An 18,602-nucleotide genomic window follows, 5' to 3' on the forward strand; every position below is an offset into this window, starting at 1 on the left:
CCTGTCATGGTCCACACACACGCTTCCCTCAGTCTGGAAACTGGCGGCTCAAACATACCTTTGGGCTTCCTGTTTTCTTTTTTTGTCCGATTGTTGTGCGGGTAATTTTAATGGACACTATAAATGTGGGGAAGTGAAAATGTGGATGAATAATTGCAGAATAAACTCCCTCACTCTCTGTGTGTCAGAGGTTAGCCATGGATCCCCGGTGTAAGGGAATGCCTCTGTCCAGCTTCCTGCTCAAGCCTATGCAGAGAGTCACGCGCTACCCTCTCATTATCAAAAACGTACGCACAGTATCCACACACACCCACACACTCCCTCATATTCAATGTGTTTTCTCAGTGTTTTGCTTTCTAGATGATCTGTTTTTTGTTTTTAGATTTTAGAAAATACTCCAGAGTCTCATCCAGATCACAGCCACCTGAAAGCAGCTCTGGAGAAAGCAGAGGAGCTGTGCTCGCAGGTGAAGACGTCCGCACTGCAGTGAAAGCCTCAAATGTGTTAGTCTAAAAATAAGGCTTCACACCTGTGTTATAGTTCAGTAGGTAACATAAAAGCAGATGCCTGCATGCACGAGTATTGGTGACATCCCACAGATTAGAATAATTTATAATCTCTTTTTTTTGGTGTAATAATTAGTCTCATGCATGAAGCATGCAAAATCTTATATTGATACTTTAACTACTATCAGAGTTTGAGGCTCTCAAAGTGCATGGGGGCAAGTTGAAATTGTGTGTTTTTTTTCATTCATATTGTTTGTTTGTTTGTTTGTTTTTTTCAGCCTTTATATGTTTGGCTTCATGTTTGGCTTCATGCAGGGCTTAAACCCGTCTCTCCGGGTTTGAAACCATTTTTTTTTAGCTTTGCTGAAGCCAAAGGCTGGACAGAAAAAGAAACAGAGCCTAGAGAGGTCCAGAGGTTTTCCCAACAAGGCCAAAAATAACTTCTTACCCTGGTTTCAAATGTTGTTTATTCCTGAATTTTCATTAAGTATGGTGTGAGAGGAAAGCCATTAATACTCCTGTGAGGTTTATTCTCACCAGTTTAGGACAGCTCAGACTCAGACTGTCTTTCTCCGGCTCAGGTAAACGTTGGCTCTGATCTTAGAGCTGGATGGAACTTCACTCGATGTGTTTTTGTTGGGTTTTTCAGGTGAACGAGGGCGTCAGGGAGAAGGAGAACTCAGATCGCTTGGAGTGGATTCAGGCTCACGTTCAGTGTGAGGGCCTGTCAGAGGTACATCTTATCCTCCTGATGCCCTCTGAAAAAAAGGCAACGTAAATTTATTTGTATTAGATTAGCAGACGACAGTTTGATAAACTCCTGTTTAACTTTTATATTCATAAAATGTTTTCTATTAACGCTAAAATCACAGCTCAGTCCTCTGAAGGATGATAAACATCCTGCATCTTTCCAAGCCCGTCAGAAGGCCCACAGTTTAAGTGTTGCATCTTTACTTGAAAGTGGGTTAATTAGGAAATAATAGCAGTAATATCTGCCTGTGTATCCCTCAGCAACTGGTGTTTAACTCAGTCACCAACTGTCTGGGTCCCAGGAAGTTCCTCCACAGCGGGAAGCTGTTCAAAGCCAAAAGCAGCAAAGAACTCTACGGCTTCCTGTTCAACGACTTCCTGCTGCTCACACAGGTGAGTCCTGCACCTCTCTACATTTTACATGTTTAGTTTCTTGCTTTAAATCCATCTTTTATGTTGTACACGTCTGAATGTGGCTGGGCTGGTACTGACATAGCATCTTTCTACTCAATTTAAAAATGACCCTCACAGGTGACCAAACCTCTGGGCTCGTCAGGCTCTGACAAAGTCTTCTCTGCAAAGACACACCTGCAGTACCGCATGTACAAGACGGTAAGACGACACACTCTCTTTCTCCAGAGAGACTCGCTGTTAAACCTGCCCTGGATTATGTAGTGTGAACTGGATAAACATGTCCTAACTAAGGTTTGTGTTCACTCTCAGCCAATCTTCCTAAATGAGGTTTTGGTGAAGCTGCCGACAGACCCGTCGGGAGACGAGCCTCTGTTCCACATCTCCCACATAGACCGAGTTTACACGCTCCGAGCCGAGAGCATCAACGAAAGGTGAGACGCTTCACGGTCCAGACTGAGCGAAAAGGAAATGCCTGCAGTCATACTCTCAAACCTGAAAGTCACTCTTAATTTAGGATCAGTGGATTCACTTTAAGTTTTAGGTCTGTGAGAAATAACATGACTTTCTCACAAATTAGCAGTGTCTTCAGCTGTGTGTATCATTGCTGGTCTCCAAACGCGTGTGTGTGTGTGTTTATTCAGGACGGCGTGGGTTCAGAAAATCAAGGCAGCTTCAGAGCTCTTCATAGAGACGGAGAAGAAGAAGCGGGAGAAAGCGTATCTAGGTACCTGTCCCACTGAAATAAACATCCTCAGATTGATGATGATCAGAAATGTCCTCTTACTCCTCGGTGTCTCTGTGCCTCAGTACGTTCTCAGAGGGCTACAGGTATCGGGAGACTGATGGTCAACATTGTGGAGGGAATTGAGCTCAAACCCTGTCGCTCCCACGGTACGTATGAACTCCTTTTAACTAAATTTGGAAAAGGAAAAATGTTGATTTTCAGTTATTGGTTATACATAATTTCTGTTCTTCCAGGAAAAAGTAACCCGTACTGCGAGGTGACCATGGGCTCCCAGTGCCATATCACAAAAACATTACAGGTAAAACATTACAGGTCTACAGACAGGCGTTCATTATTATGTCATATTTCAGATTCATTGACTGTAATGTCAATAATAATAATAACGGACTGCATTTATACAGCGCTTTTCTAGGCACCCAAAGCGCTTTACAATTCCACTATTCATTCATTCTCATATTCACACACTGGTGGAGGCAGCTACAGTTGTAGCCACAGCTGCCCTGGGGCAGACTGACAGAAGCGAGGCTGCCATATCGCACCATCGGCCCCTCTGGCCAACACCAGTAGGCGGTAGGGTAAAGTGTCTTACCCAAGGACACAACAACCAGGACAGAGAGAGCAGGGGGATCGAACCGGCAACCTTCCGGTTACAGATGAGCTTCCCAGTCCCCTGAGCCATGGTCGCCCCAGTATTTTCTGCCAATTTAGGTTTTTCACAATAAAACCTATTAATTCATAATGATTGACAGCTCAGTCACAGCTACAGTACACCACTGCAGTGCTGGTTCACGCTTGCAGCTGCAGGGACACAAATATATCTACTACAGTTTATATTTTACACCATCATTTTGCTGTTTTCTCTCTTTTTCAGGATACTTTGAATCCAAAGTGGAATTCCAACTGTCAGTTTTTTATTAAGGACCTGGAACAGGACGTCCTCTGTATCACTGTGTTTGAACGAGACCAGTTCTCGCCTGATGGTCAGTGACAGTCGCACGCTCATTTAAATCCCTTCATTTCACGTTCCCTGTCCTTTTCAGGAAGTATAAGTGGTTTTGTTTTCTGTCTGTTTATCATCCTCTTTGCCTCCAGACTTCTTGGGCAGGACAGAAATCCGGTTAGCAGAAATAAAGAAGGACCAGGGCTCTAAAGGACCAATCACAAAGAGGCTGCTGCTCCACGAGGTTCCCACGGGAGAGATCGTCGTTAGGCTCGACCTTCAGCTGTTTGAAGAACCGTGAAACCTGGACGGGGCCACGGCGGACTGGACTGGCCCAAAAAGGACCTGTAGGAGATGATGGTTTGGACTGGACTGGAGAACTGGACTGGTCTCAAATCTTTATTTCTCAGCGTGTACATCTGGGCTTTTATACCCAGAGAGAAAGGATGAGTTAGCTAAGGGTAAAATGATGCCATTACTAAACTTCATCAAGTTTAAAACAGAAAGGAATAACTTAATGAATTACCAGCTGGAGGAAGGACCTTCACATACTCACAAAAGCCAAAGTGGCTGAAAATGTGTGTAACTCCATTTCAGCTCTTAAACATTAAAAGCAGCTGTCAGATAAGCAGCAGTTAGGGTCACCATGGCGATCCTGTGTGGTTTTCTCTATTTAAATCCATCAAATTTCACATTTCTTTGAAATTTGACTGAGCACACCTCTTGAAAAACACATCACCACCTCCAGTCTGTGCCTCCTATCGACCTGCTTACACACCGTGAGTGTGGCAAGGAGATTCTCCACAGCGTTTCTGTGTCGGTCAGAACATCTGTGAGTCTGAGGCCTCCATAATAAACAGAGAGAGCAGACACATGATCCCATGTTCTGCTCATAGTCTGGATCAGCTCTAGTGGGCTTGGTGGTAGATTACAGAGAGGGTTTTTAGAAGAATTTCCCCCCTCAGTCGAGATGAACATTATGCCCATTCATCTGACTGAGATTGCATTAATATATGTGAATAATACAAATATTAATGCATTTTTTAGCCAATAATAATATACAGTATGATGGACACACTGATATAAAAATAGAGATGAAGTGGAGTAGGATTATAAAAAGTTGGTATGAGATTCTTATCATTTCTGGTTTATTAATTTCAGTGGAGAGGGTTAAAAAAGAGCTTAACATCAGAATACATATTGTTTTTCTGAGATTTATAGATTTCATTCATCTAAATCTAAATTTGTGTGGATTTTTTAAATGTCACATACACGTTCACGTCTTAAATTTGGCTGGTGCTTCCGTGGTTAGAGATTGGACCAGTTCAGCAGGTCTATCCTGTGATCTGACATTTAAAGAAGCAGCTCAACGGATTTTCTAGTCTGCAAATAATTCTCTGTCGTGTTGGTACCACTGAGAAGTGAAAATCCGAGACCTGGTCCAGTCCAGTCCAGTCTGCTTGTGCTCCCTCCCTCCTTCAGGACCAGTTCACGTCAGTATTTAGTCGAGTCTTGGAGAAGATCAGTCAGGTCTTTACTGTCTCCTCTCCCTCTGCTTCATCCAGACAGTCTCACAAACACTCCAGCGACAATCCCAGCCCTCCTTCTTTGTCCAACTAAACCCAGACCTTTATGTGAGAGAGTGTGTTTGTGTGTCTGTGAGAGTGTGTGTGTGTGTGTGTGTGTGTGTGTGTGTGTGTGTGTGAGGCAGACGGCCGATGCGAATGACGGTACAAGTTTTAAGATAGACAGGCTAACTAAAGCACGGTTCAGTCTCCATGCATTTTTTACACAGAGTCTCTCAGAGTCTTATGATCAACTCTTTGGGCTTTCAGCTCATGTGAAGGGACATTTTTTATAATTTCGCTCAGTTTGGACGCTCACTGAACGCTCGCCACGTTATCTCAGAAAGTGCTAAATATGTACAGGTTTAATGAGAAATCCTAACGATGCTAAATAAGCTGAAGATATAGAGACCCTGATATATGACTGGTGTAAATACATTACAGACAAGATGTCCCCTTCACATGTGTCTGTGGTAATAATGCTGATAATAAGACAGGGAACAGGAGTGAAAGCTGATTTAAACTGAGGTACTGTAAAGAAGAATGTCTTAACTGTTCAGGTTGTTTGTTTTTTTTATGTATATGTGGGGGGGTCGCAGATTTAGACGATTTCTGTCACACATCTGAACTCTGATGTTACGTTGCTGCTGTGTTGAGCTGTCACAGTGGCCGTCACTATGCAGGGAGGGTAAACCCTGAGGGATTTCGAGGGCCCGCCGCTGGACTGGGGCCCTCAAGCAGGCTCTGTAGGGCACAGATGTATTTTATAGGAATAGCATTTTGACCATTTTCACAGTTTAACCCTATGAAAAGCTCAGAGTAGAAACAACGGTACTGTGCGTCGGCACTCCCAGCACTTTGAAAAGCAGATTTTGGAGCAGAACAGGACACGAATCTACTGAATTTCACCCAGCAGCTGTTTTGGGTAATCAGAGCAGGAAGTCTAATAAAAAGAGGCACTCAAATGATGTGTTTTTATTAAAGTCTTATCATTTTAAAGACAATTTAATGAAGATAAGCAAACTGTACTTAAGCCCAAAGATGGATCCACTTGCATCCCAGCAAATTAAAGAAAGTTACGAGTGTTTTTCAGATGCAGTCGTTGGATTTTCTTCCTAAATAAAGAGAATGTAAAAAGAGAGGATTGGTCTGCACTGACTGCTACCATTTTTGTTCAGCATAAGAACGTTATATTTAAAGTAATGGCAATAACTGTGAAGCTGTAATTTGTGGACTCTCTGAGGGGAAATGAACTTATTATTTCCAAAAACTATTTCTTCTTTCAAAAAGTGTCCCAATGTTTCAATTTCAAGCACACTTTGAAAATGAATACTTCTCTGATCTTCCTCCTAAAGTTTCCTCAAGCTGATTATTCAAAACGGCGGCTGCGTTCGCCGACAAGGCGGGAAACATCGCCTAGCTAGGTTGCTTAGTAAGATTGTAGATAAGTTAGTTAGCGAGCCACTCGGCCGGTTAGTAAATCTAGTTAGGTGTTTTAATTTAGTGCCAAGTTACAGTAATGTTCTAAATTACCACTAAGACAACAGTTACCTTAGTGACCAGCCACTGTCCAATCAGAAGTTGGCGAGGCTCGGCCAGCTTCAGCAGCTTGACTATGGAGGAAGGTGTGAACGAATGTTTGTTTCCCCAGAATGAAGCTGATGATGATGATGATGAATGATGATAAAGCTGTCTTACACCCCTCTGTACTGTACTGCTCAGTACCCCCCAAGCCGCCTCCTCTCCTCACTGTACTGAAACTAACCCAATCCAGTTCGAACCTTACTGTCTACCTTCCAGGTTGTGTATAATACTGCTGTTATCTGAGAGTTAATATATGAGCGATAAAGGCAGCCTGCTGTTAATTATCACTGTAGAAGATGATGTACGTTGTTGTCTTTCAGTGTTCAGAATAAACTTCAGTTGGACCAAGAACTACACTGCCTGTGCTCCTGTTTTCATTATGGATTTAACTGCTTATATGCACCAATCATAGACTGTAAATAAAAGATGTATGTACAGGACTGTGCAAAATTCTTGAGCCACCATCAATTTGTTCAATGTTTTGCTAGGAAAATGGGGCACGGATGCAGTCATGCATAGAGACACAGTATATGAGGCAAAAACTGTTCTCACGAGCTTGAAAGTCGATATCTGGTGTGACGACATTCATTCTCCGACAGCCTGAACTCGCTGAGGCAGCTTTCTGTAAGCAGTCTTTACGAATACTTCTCCAGGCTTAGTGAAGGATATTCAAAGCTCTTCTTGGCATGTTGGCTGCCTTTTTTTTATTTATTATTGTTCTCCAATAAAGCTGATGTCTGTGCTGGTTTAAAGTAAAAATGTATGTGGAAAAGCAATGATGCTTCTCAAAACATCCTAGTTCGGGCACTGCATGCAGATCTGGCTTTGTAAAAGGCCCTCAGAGTTTGAACATGTTCTTTTTTTTATTTTTACCAAAAGAAAAAAAGAAAACAGTGACTTTGAAAAGAAAGCAGAATAACCTTTGTAATATACCTGATAATTCTTTATAATGTGTAATAATTATAGTGGTATCAAATACATTTTGCACATCATACTAGATTATTTGACTTGCAGTGAAGCGGTGGTTGGGTTAATTAGAGCAAACATGAGCACCTAATAGCACATTAACCCAGAGGTTCCCAAAGTGTGGGGCCCGCCCCCTAGGGGGGGCGCGGTATGAAAATTAAAAAAAAAAAGAGCGCTTGGACACTGTGGACAGGTTTTTGACGGGGCTCCCACACAAACGCAAAGCAGGAGATGAAGCATCGCCAAATATGTTTCCAAACCAAAGACAGGAAAATATGGTGAAGCATATCTTCCCTTTGGCTTCACCTGCACAAGTGCCAAGGTAGGTCTCCCCTGCAAAATTAGTTTCCCTGCGTCGGGAGCAGCGCTGGGCTCTCCAAATCACGGACAAACAGCATCCCACATTCTTGATTTTTAGTTCACAAACACTTCTTGTAACTAGAAAAATTTGCATTTCCTGCGAAAATGCAGTGTGGATGCTATAAAGCTGAAGCTGTCAGCTGAAACTAGCTGAAAAAGCTGAAAAGTTGCAGAAATTGTAAAACCTTTGCAAAAAATTGTAATAACTTTGCAGAAGCATAAGAACTTAGCAAAAATGTAATTACTTAGCAGAACTGCAATAACGTAAAGAAAACATAATACTTGGCAGAAATACAATAACATAGCAGAACTTAGCAGCAGAAATTAAAATAAATATTGTAACTTAGCAGAAACAAGATAACTTTTCAGAAATACAGGATTTTAGCAACCATGGTACAAGATTACATAGATACTTTATTTAAACAAAAATACCTAAACATTGCACAAATACTGTGATTTAGGACAAATACTACAACATAGCAGAAATGCTGTAATTCAGCAAATATACTATGCTATGGCACAAATAGAAAGAATATGCTCAAATACTATGATTTTGCTCAAATAATATAATTAAGCAATAACACTAAGATTTAGCAGAAATACTGTATTTAGCACAAATACCGAAAAGTAGCAGAAATACTATAATTTAGCATAATAGTAATAACTTGCACAATTACAAATATGGACATGGTAAATGGCCTGTATTTATATAGCGCTTTTATGGTCCCTAAGGACCCCAAAGCGCTTTACATATCCAGTCATTCACCCATTCACACACTGGTGATGGCAAACTACGTTGTAGCCACAGCCACCCTGGGGCGCACTGACAGAGGTGAGGCTGCTGGACACTGGCGCCACCGGGCCCTCTGACCACCACCAGTAGTCAAACAATAAGATACACCCATAAAAAGGCTCTCTCTCTCTCTCTCTCTCTCTCACACACACACACACACACACACACACACACACACACACACACACACACACAGCAGCAGCAGCAGCAGCAAGTGAACAAATAGGGGCTGTACATACAGTGTTTCCTGTATGTTTCTAGGTAGGTCAAAAAGCCTGGAGCTGCTTAATTTTAATCCACCAATCAGAAAGGCTATGTACTTTTCCCGCCAAAACAGGTGCACCTGTTTTTACACACGCAGCACAGAGACAGGATTTGTGCAGTCTATTTTTCATAGTGAGGACTCCTCTCAAACAAATGGCTATAATTTCCTAACCGTAGGGTCTAGAACGGTCATTCTTACACTGTTTTGTTCAGAAGAGATGGGGGGATTGTCAAGTGTTGTGTGTTTAAAGTAAAAATATGAATTTGTAGAGATACATGACATGGATGAGTGGTTGACTTACAACCCATGAAAGCCCCAATATGGAAATTTGAATGTCTCAGCCGTCAGATGTGATGGGCTGGTTGGGAAGTCATGCATGACTTGATATGTCAATTTGAAAATTACAGTACTCACAGAGGATTGGCTCCCTGAGGAGCTGGCAGGAATACATAGAAATACTATGATTACCCAGAAATACTGCGTTTAGTAGAAATATTATGTTTTAACACAAATACTATAAAATGGCTGAAATAGTATGATTTAGCACAAACGCTGTATTTAGCACAAATACTGAAAAGCAGCAGAAATGCTATGACTTAGCACAATAGTAATAACTGAAATAGAAAAATTGGAAAAGCAAAATGAACAGCTGAAAAAATGCTGAACATTGTATTTTATGTATATACGTTTAGATTAGTTATTTATAGTTGGTTTACACAGCTTTGTGTATGTATGTGTATGCATGTGTAATGTATATATAGATACGTGTGTGTGTGTGTGTGTGTGTGTGTGTGTGTGTGTGTGTGTGTGTGTGAGATTTACATTGCTGTGCTCGAGAGCCACCATCTACCGGAACCAAATTCCTTGTATTTGTCTGCACATATACTTGGCCAATAAACACGATTCTGATGATTTGGCACAAAAACCATGATTTGGCAAAAATACTATGATTTAGCAGAAATACTATGATTGAGCAGAAGTACTAAGATGTAGTAAAAGTACTTTGATTTAAGAGAAATCCAATTATGGAGGAGTAATACTTTAAAATGGGAGAAATATTGATCACACACACATTCACAGAGCCTAAAGGGAAGAGTATTTGTGCCATGGAGTGTTAAGAAGAATCTGAGGTCCATATTAGAAAAGCTGGTAAAAAGTTTTCAGAATTGTAATAAATGATGAATATGAATTAGTGGTCTGTGATAGTGTATTAATTTGTAGGGCAAAAAAAATATTGTCCAAGGTGGAGTTGAACCCACAACCTTTGGGTTGCAGACCTGTGTCATTACCAGCTGCGCCACTGGGAAAGACAGGGGGCTCTTGGGAAACAGGGTGATGAGCAGTCAGAATTAGATCGCAGTGAGAGGCAAAGAGCGCCGTTTTTTGGAGTTACAAAACGTCGTGTAACTCAAAAACTAGGTGGACTAGAAGCATAATTCTTGTACTGGGTGAATCAGCGGACTTTGGTGTACTTTGACTGCGATTTTCATTGCTCTTTGTACATCCGTTGCTGAGATATGACGAGAGAAGAAACGGCAGACCTCAGATATGATTGGCTGGGGAGGGCAGAAATATATAGTAATAGTGTGATTAAGCATAAATACTACATTTAGCAGAAATACTATATTAAGCACAAATCCTATAAAAGCAGAAATACTATATTAAGCACAAATCCTATAAAAAGCAGAAATACTATATTAAGCAATATAAATATCCTATAAAAATCCTATAAAAAGCAAAAATACTGCAATATGATTTGGTAGAAAAACTATAATTAATCAGAAATACTATATTGGGCAGAAATACTATATTTAGCACAAATCTTATAAAATAGCAGAAATAGTATGATTCAGCACAATAGTAATAACTTAAACAGAAAAATTGGAAAAGCAAAATGGACAGCTGAAAAAATGCTGAACATGCTAAGGGTCCTTCAAATGTACTTGTTAAATGAAAAAAAAACTCAGCAAAAAAAGTATAACAGTCACACAATCACAAATATGGAAACATATGGAAACACACATGCACAGAGAGACACACACAGGATCAAATTCAGTCAACCCAGTCTAAATATATTGAATTTAAATCATACAATAAGATGCTCCCATAAAAACTCTGTCTCGCCTCTCTTTCTCTCTCTCTGTCACACACACACACACACAGCAGAAATGCTATGACTTAGCACAATAGTAATAACTGAAATAGAAAAATTGGAAAAGCAAAATGAACAGCTGAAAAATGCTGAACATTCTAAGGCTCCCTCAAATGTAATTTTTGAATGAAAAAAAAAATCAGCAAAAAAAAGTATAACAGTCACACAATCAAAAATATGGACACATATGGAAACACACAAGCACAGAGAGACACAGCATCAAATTCAGTCAACCAGTCTAAATATATTGAATTTAAATCATACAATAAGATGCTCCCATAAAAACGCCTCTCTCCTCTCTTTCTCTTTCTCTCTCTCTCTCACACACACACACACACACACAAACACACACACTAGCAGCAGCAGCAGCCAAATAGCCTGGGAGCTGCTGAATTTGAATCCACCAATCAGAGAGGCTGTATACTTTTTCCCGCCAAAACAGGTGCACCTGTTTTTACACACACACGCAGCACAGAGACAGGATTTGTGCTGTCTATTTTTCATAGTGAGGATTCCCCTCAAACAAATGGCTATAATTTCCTAACCGTAGGGGCTAGAACAGTCATTCTTACACCGTTTTGTTCAGAAGAGATGGGGGATCTTAAAGTGTTGACATTTTATCATTAAAATCTGAATTATTGAAGATATTTGACTTCTAATGCACCATAACTGAGTAGAGGCAAAGCGAAAACTGCCTTGACTTGCCCTCAAACAATGCTTTCTAACTCTAAATCTATTTGGAGTATCGATATCATTCTTTCACCGTAAGAGACAGCAGGATTTGGTGAACAGTCATGGAAATTTTCAGGTCTCTGTGGAAATCCATCAAAAGATATGACGAGAGAAAAAGTGGTTCATTTCAGAGTTTGAAATCTGAAGAAATCTGAGCGAGAGATGAATTTCCTACCCTCAAACAAACCCAATTCATGGCCAAATGGTAATAGGTGAGAAAGAAATTCTTGAATTGTGAGCATCAGGAGTGTCTGAAGATATATTGGCACAAGCCTCATGTCTTAAATTTGCTGCGTTGAGATATGACGATTTGAAAATGCCTCTCATTAGAGAAATCCAGTGGAGATTTTGAACAAGCTCTCCATTGACTTTCTATGCAGTTTTCAGACTTTGTGTTGGTGTGAGGAGATTTGCCAAAATTCTATTATACAGAAACTGTAATCAGCACATATACTGTAACATTTTAGAAATTTCTCCACTTAGTAGTAATACTATAACATAACACAAATGTTATGATGAGTTGAGCGGCTGGTACTCTGGTGCAGTCAGCACAATCTGGAGCTGAACACTCTTAAAACTGTAGAGATGACAGTGGACTTCAGGAGACATCCCTCAACTCTGCCCCCCTCATCATATCAGACAGCCCTGTGTCGACTGTGGAGATCTTCAAGTTGCTGGGTACCACCATCTCCCAGGACCTGAAGTGGGAGACCAACATCAACTCCATCCTCAAAAGACCCAGCAGAGGATGTACTTCCTGAGACAACTGGGGAAGTACAGTCTTCCACAGGAGCTGCTGATCCAGCTCTACACTGCAGTCATTGAGTCTGTCCTGTGCTCCTCCATCACAGTCTGGTATGGTGCAGCCACTAAACAGGACAGGTGCAGACTGCAGCGGACTGTACGGGCAGCAGAAAGGATCATCGGCGCCCCCTGCCCTCCATCCAGGATCTGTACCTCTCAAGAACCAGGAAACGGGCAGGAAAATCATCACAGACCCCTCACACCCTGGACACAGACTTTTGATCTGCTGCCCTCTGGCAGACGGTACAGAAGCCTGCAGACCAGGACCACCCGACACAGGAACAGTTTCTTTCCCTCGCCATCTCCCTTCTAAACAGTTGAACTGTCACACTCCTCCCACTGCCAGACTGCAACTGCACCTTATGTACATTCTGTAGTATTCATTCCACCTCATTTCATTTCTGTATTTTATGTATATACGTTTAGATTAGTTATTTATAGTTGGTTTACACAGCTTTGTGTATGTATGTGTATGCATGTGCAATGTATATATAGATACGTGTGTGTGTGGGTGTGTGTGTGTGTGTGTGTGTGTGTGTGTGTGTGTGTGTGTGTGTGTGTGTGTGTGTGTGTGAGATTTACATTGCTGTGCTCGAGAGCCACCATCTACGGAACCAAATTCCTTGTATTTGTATGCACATATACTTGGCCAATAAACATGATTCTGATGACTGGGCACAAAAACCATGATTTAGCAGAAATACTATGATTGAGCAGAAGTACTAAGATGTAGTAAAAGTACTTTGATTTAAGAGAAATCAATTATGGAGGAGTAATACTTTAAAATGGGAGAAATATTGATACACACACATTCACAGAGCCTAAAGGGAAGAGTATTTGTGCCATGGAGTGTTAAGAAGAATGTGAGGTCCATATTAGAAAAGCTGGTAAAAAGTTTTGAGAATTGTAATAAATGATGAATATGAATTAGTGGTCTGTGATAGTGTATTAATTTGTAGGGCAAAAAACATGTTAACCAAGGTGGAGTTGAACCCACGACTTTTGGGTTGCAGACCTGTGTCATTACCAGCTGCGCCACTGGGAAAGACAGTGAGCCCTTGGGAAACAGGGTGATGAGCAGTCAGAATTAGATCGCGGTGTGAGGCAAAGAGCGCCATTTTTTGGAGTTACAAAACATCGTGTAACTCCAAAACTAGGTGGACTAGGAGCATAATTCTTGTACTGGGTGAATCAGCGGACTTTGGTGTACTTTGACTGCGATTTTCATTACTCTTTGTACATCCGTCGCTGAGATATGACGAGAGAAGAAACTGCAGACCTCAGATATGATTGGCTGGCTGGGAAGCTGGCAGAAATATATAGTAATAGTGTGATTAAGCATAAATACTACATTTAGCAGAAATACTGTATTAAGCACAAATCCTATAAAAGCAGAAATACTATATTAAGCACAAATCCTATAAAAAGCAGAAATACTATATTAAGCAATATAAAAATCCTATAAAAATGGTATAAAAAGCAAAAATACTGTAATATGATTTGGTAGAAAAACTATAATTAATCAGAAATACTATACTGGGTAGAAATACTATATTTAGCACAAATCTTATAAAATAGCAGAAATAGTATGATTCAGCACAATAGTAATAACTTAAACAGAAAAACTGGAAAAGCAAAATGGACAGCTGAAAAATGCTGAACATGCTAAGGGTCCTTCAAATGTACTTGTTAAATGAAAAAAAAAACTGAGCAAAAAAGTGTAACAGTCACACAATCAGAAATATGGAAACATATGGAAACACACATGCACAGAGAGACACACACAGGATCAAATTCAGTCAACCAGTCTAAATATATTGAATTTAAATCATACAATAAGATGCTCCCATAAAAACTCTGTCTCGCCTCTCTCTCTCTCTCTCTCTGTCACACACACACACACACACACACACACACACACACACACACACACACACACAGGAGAGAGAAGTAAGTTTCTAGCTCAGTCAAGCAGCCTGGGAGCTGCTGAATTTAAATCCACCAATCAGAGAGGCTGTGCACTTTTTCCCGCCAAAACAGGTGCATGCAGCACAGAGAGACACAGGATTTTGCAGTCTATTTCTCATAATGACGACTCCCCTCAAACAAATGACCATAATTTCCTAACTATAGGGGCTAGAACGGTCATTCTTACACCGTTTTGTTCAGAAGAGATGGGGAATCTTAAAGTGTTGACAATGTATCATTAAAATATGAATTATTAAAGATATTTGACTTCTAATGCACCATAACTGAGTAGAGCAAAGCAAAAACTGCCTTGACTTGCCCTCAAACAACGCTTTCTAACTCTAAATCTATTTGGAGTATTGATATCATTCTTTCACCGTAAGAGACAGCAGGCTTTGGTGAACAATCATGGAAATTTTCAGGTCTCTGTGGAAATCCAACAAAAAGTTATGACGAGAGAAAAAAGTGGTTCATTTCCAGAGTTTGAAATCTGAAGAAATCTGAGCGAAGGACCAATTTCCTACGCTCAAACAAGTGTAACTCATCTCAGAACGGTAATAGGTGAGAAAAAAAATTCTTGAATTGTGAGCGTCAGGAGTGTCTGAAGATATACTGGGACAAGCCTCATGTTTTAACTTCGCTTCGTTAAGGAGATATGACGATTCGAATATGCCTCTCATTACAGAAATCAAGCGGTGATTTTGAACAAACTCTCCATTGACTTTCTATGGAGAGTTTTCAGACTTTGTGTTGCTCTGAGGAGATTTGCCAAAATTCTATAAGTCTCACAACAATGATGGTGACATTTTCGAAAGCCAGCAAAAATACCTACGTTTTGATGTATAATTTGTGGAAGTTGAGTGAAAATTGAGCAAGTAGCAAGAAGTTGTTCGGTCATGAAGAGAAGACTGCGAAACCTACAGTGGCACACTGGAAGCCAAGTGCATAGCAACCATAACAACGCATGTATTTTGTGAAAAATCACAATTTTCCAACTCAAAACTTTAAGAGGCATAAAAATAAAACGGTAAAAGATTTGAAAAATCTGATTTATTCCTGAATAGCCCAATAATTTGAGAACATTTTAAAGTTTGAATGGTTGTTCTACGTGAAAGTAGGAAAAAGTAGTTAAGTTTCAAAAACAAGCAAAATTTAGCAGAATTGCAGAAGTTTCCCATTCATTTCAATGGGACAAATTAAAGGAAAAAAGTAGAATATTTTAAAAAGTATAACAGTTAAAAATACCAAAAGTCATAGCCATCATTAGCAGAAATAGCAGAATAGTTTAAAATTTGAACGGTGAAAATCGGCTGAAAATTGTGGAAGTAGAAAAGTGCCAAAAAGTGCAAAAGTGCAAAAAGTGGCAACTAGAACTAGAAAAATTTGCATTTCCTGCGAAAATGCAGTGTGGATGCTATAAAGCTGAAGCTGTCAGCTGAAACTAGCTGAAAAAGCTGAAAAGTTGCAGAAATTGTAAAACCTTTGCAAAAAATTGTAATAACTTTGCAGAAGCATAAGAACTTAGCAAAATGTAATTACTTAGCAGAACTGCAATAATGTAAAGAAAACATAATACTTGGCAGAAATACAATAACATAGCAGAACTTAGCAGCAGAAATTAGAATAAATATTGTAACTTAGCAGAAACAAGATAACTTTTCAGAAATATAGGATTTTAGCAACCATGGTACCAGATTACATAGATACTTTATTTAAACAAAATACCTAAACATTGCACAAATACTGTGATTTAGGACAAATACTACAACATAGCAGAAATGCTGTAATTCAGCAAATATACTATGCTATGGCACAAATAGAAAGAATATGCTCAAATACTATGATTTTGCTCAAATAATATAATTAAGCAATAATACTAAGATTTAGCAGAAATACTGTATTTAGCACAAATACCGAAAAGTAGCAGAAATACTATAATTTAGCATAATAGTAATAACTTGCACAATTACAAATATGGACATGGTAAATGGCCTGTATTTATATATAGCGCTTTTATGGTCCCTAAGGACCCCAAAGTGCTTTACATATCCAGTCATTCACCCATTCACACACTGGTGATGGCAAACTACGTTGTAGCCACAGCCACCCTGGGCGCGCACTGACAGAGGTGAGGCTGCTGGACACTGGCGCCACCGGCCCTCTGACCACCACCAGTAGGCACACAATAAGATACACCCATAAAACGCTCTCTCTCTCTCTCTCTCTCTCTCTCTCTCTCACACACACACACACACACACACACACACACACACACACACACACACACACACACAGCAGCAGCAGCAGAAGCAAGTGAACAAATAGGGGCTGTACATACAGTGTTTCCTGTATGTTTCTAGGTAGGTCAAAAAGCCTGGAGCTGCTTAATTTTAATCCACCAATCAGAAAGGCTATGTACTTTTTTCCCGCCAAAACAGGTGCACCTGTTTTTACACACGCACACAGAGACAGGATTTGTTCAGTCTATTTTTCATAGTGAGGACTCCTCTCAAACAAATGGCTATAATTTCCTAACCGTAGGGTCTAGAACGGTCATTCTTACACTGTTTTGTTCAGAAGAGATGGGGGATTGTCAAGTGTTGTGTGTTTAAAGTAAAAATATGAATTTGTAGAGATACATGACATGGATGAGTGGTTGACTTACAACCCATGAAAGCCCCAATATGGAAATTTGAATGTCTCAGCCGTCAGATGTGATGGGCTGGTTGGGAAGTCATGCATGACTTGATATGTCAATTTGAAAATTACAGTACTCACAGAGGATTGGCTCCCTGAGGAGCTGGCAGGAATACATAGAAATACTATGATTACCCAGAAATACTGCGTTTAGTAGAAATATTATGTTTTAGCACAAATACTATAAAATGGCTGAAATAGTATGATTTAGCACAAATGCTGTATTTAGCACAAATACTGAAAAGCAGCAGAAATGCTATGACTTAGCACAATAGTAATAACTGAAATAGAAAAATTGGAAAAAGCAAAATGAACAGCTGAAAAATGCTGAACATTCTAAGGCTCCCTCAAATGTAATTGTTGAATGAAAAAAAAATCAGCAAAAAAAAAAAGTATAACAGTCACACAATCAAAAATATGGACACATATGGAAACACACATGCACAGAGAGACACAGGATCAAATTCAGTCAACCAGTCTAAATATATTGAATTTAAATCATACAATAAGATGCTCCCATAAAACGCTCTCTCGCCTCTCTCTTTCTCTCTCTCTCACACACACACACACACACACACACACACACACACACACACACACACAGCAGCAGCAGCAGCCAAATAGCCTGGGAGCTGCTGAATTTGAATCCACCAATCAGAGAGGCTGTGTACTTTTTCCCCTAAAACAGGTGCAGCTGTTTTTACACACATGCAGCACAGAGACAGGATTTGTGCTGTCTATTTTTCATAGTGAGGATTCCCCTCAAACAAATGGCTATAATTTCCTAACCGTAGGGGCTAGAACAGTCATTCTTACACCGTTTTGTTCAGAAGAGATGGGGGATCTTAACGTATTGACAATTTATCATTACAATATGAATTATTGAAGATATTTGACTTCTAATGTACCATAACTGAGTAGAGGCAAAGCGAAAACTGCCTTGACATGCCCTCAAACAATGCTTTCTAACTCTAAATCTATTTGGAGTATCGATATCATTCTTTCACCGTAAGAGACAGCAGGCTTTGGTGAACAATCATGGAAATTTTCAGGTCTGTGTGGAAATCCATCAAAAGATATGACGAGAGAAAAAAGTGCCTCATTTCCAGAGTTTGAAATCTGAAGAAATCTGAGCGAGGGATGAATTTCCTACCCTCAAACAAACCCAATTCATGGCCAAATGGTAATAGGTGAGAAAGAAATTTTGAATTGTGAGCGTCAGGAGTGTCTGAAGATATATTGGCACAAGCCTCATGTCTTAACTTTGCTGCGTTGAGATATGACGATTTGAAAATGCCTCTCATTAGAGAAATCCAGCGGTGATTTTGAACAAGCTCTCCATTGACTTTCTATGCAGTTTT

At 40.0% G+C, this 18,602-nt stretch overlaps 1 protein-coding gene across 1 annotated transcript in view; it reads left to right on the plus strand.

Annotated features, from left to right (window-relative positions):
- Nucleotides 1-6,855, plus strand: part of itsn1 (intersectin 1 (SH3 domain protein)) — a 51,405-nt gene extending 44,550 nt beyond the window's left edge. Inside the window, exons 35-45 of the mRNA XM_031737419.2 lie at nucleotides 189-287; nucleotides 383-466; nucleotides 1,156-1,239; nucleotides 1,518-1,649; nucleotides 1,788-1,868; nucleotides 1,980-2,101; nucleotides 2,312-2,394; nucleotides 2,478-2,561; nucleotides 2,649-2,713; nucleotides 3,287-3,395; nucleotides 3,508-6,855. Coding sequence (XP_031593279.1) covers nucleotides 189-287; nucleotides 383-466; nucleotides 1,156-1,239; nucleotides 1,518-1,649; nucleotides 1,788-1,868; nucleotides 1,980-2,101; nucleotides 2,312-2,394; nucleotides 2,478-2,561; nucleotides 2,649-2,713; nucleotides 3,287-3,395; nucleotides 3,508-3,656 — 1,092 coding nt within the window. The 3' untranslated portion in view covers nucleotides 3,657-6,855. The remainder of the gene's footprint in view (nucleotides 1-188; nucleotides 288-382; nucleotides 467-1,155; nucleotides 1,240-1,517; nucleotides 1,650-1,787; nucleotides 1,869-1,979; nucleotides 2,102-2,311; nucleotides 2,395-2,477; nucleotides 2,562-2,648; nucleotides 2,714-3,286; nucleotides 3,396-3,507) is intronic.
- Nucleotides 6,856-18,602: the final 11,747 nt, after the last annotated feature.

Source organism: Oreochromis aureus, linkage group 13 (genome assembly GCF_013358895.1).
Source record: "Oreochromis aureus strain Israel breed Guangdong linkage group 13, ZZ_aureus, whole genome shotgun sequence".
In the NCBI taxonomy this organism is placed as follows: Eukaryota; Metazoa; Chordata; class Actinopteri; order Cichliformes; family Cichlidae; genus Oreochromis; species Oreochromis aureus.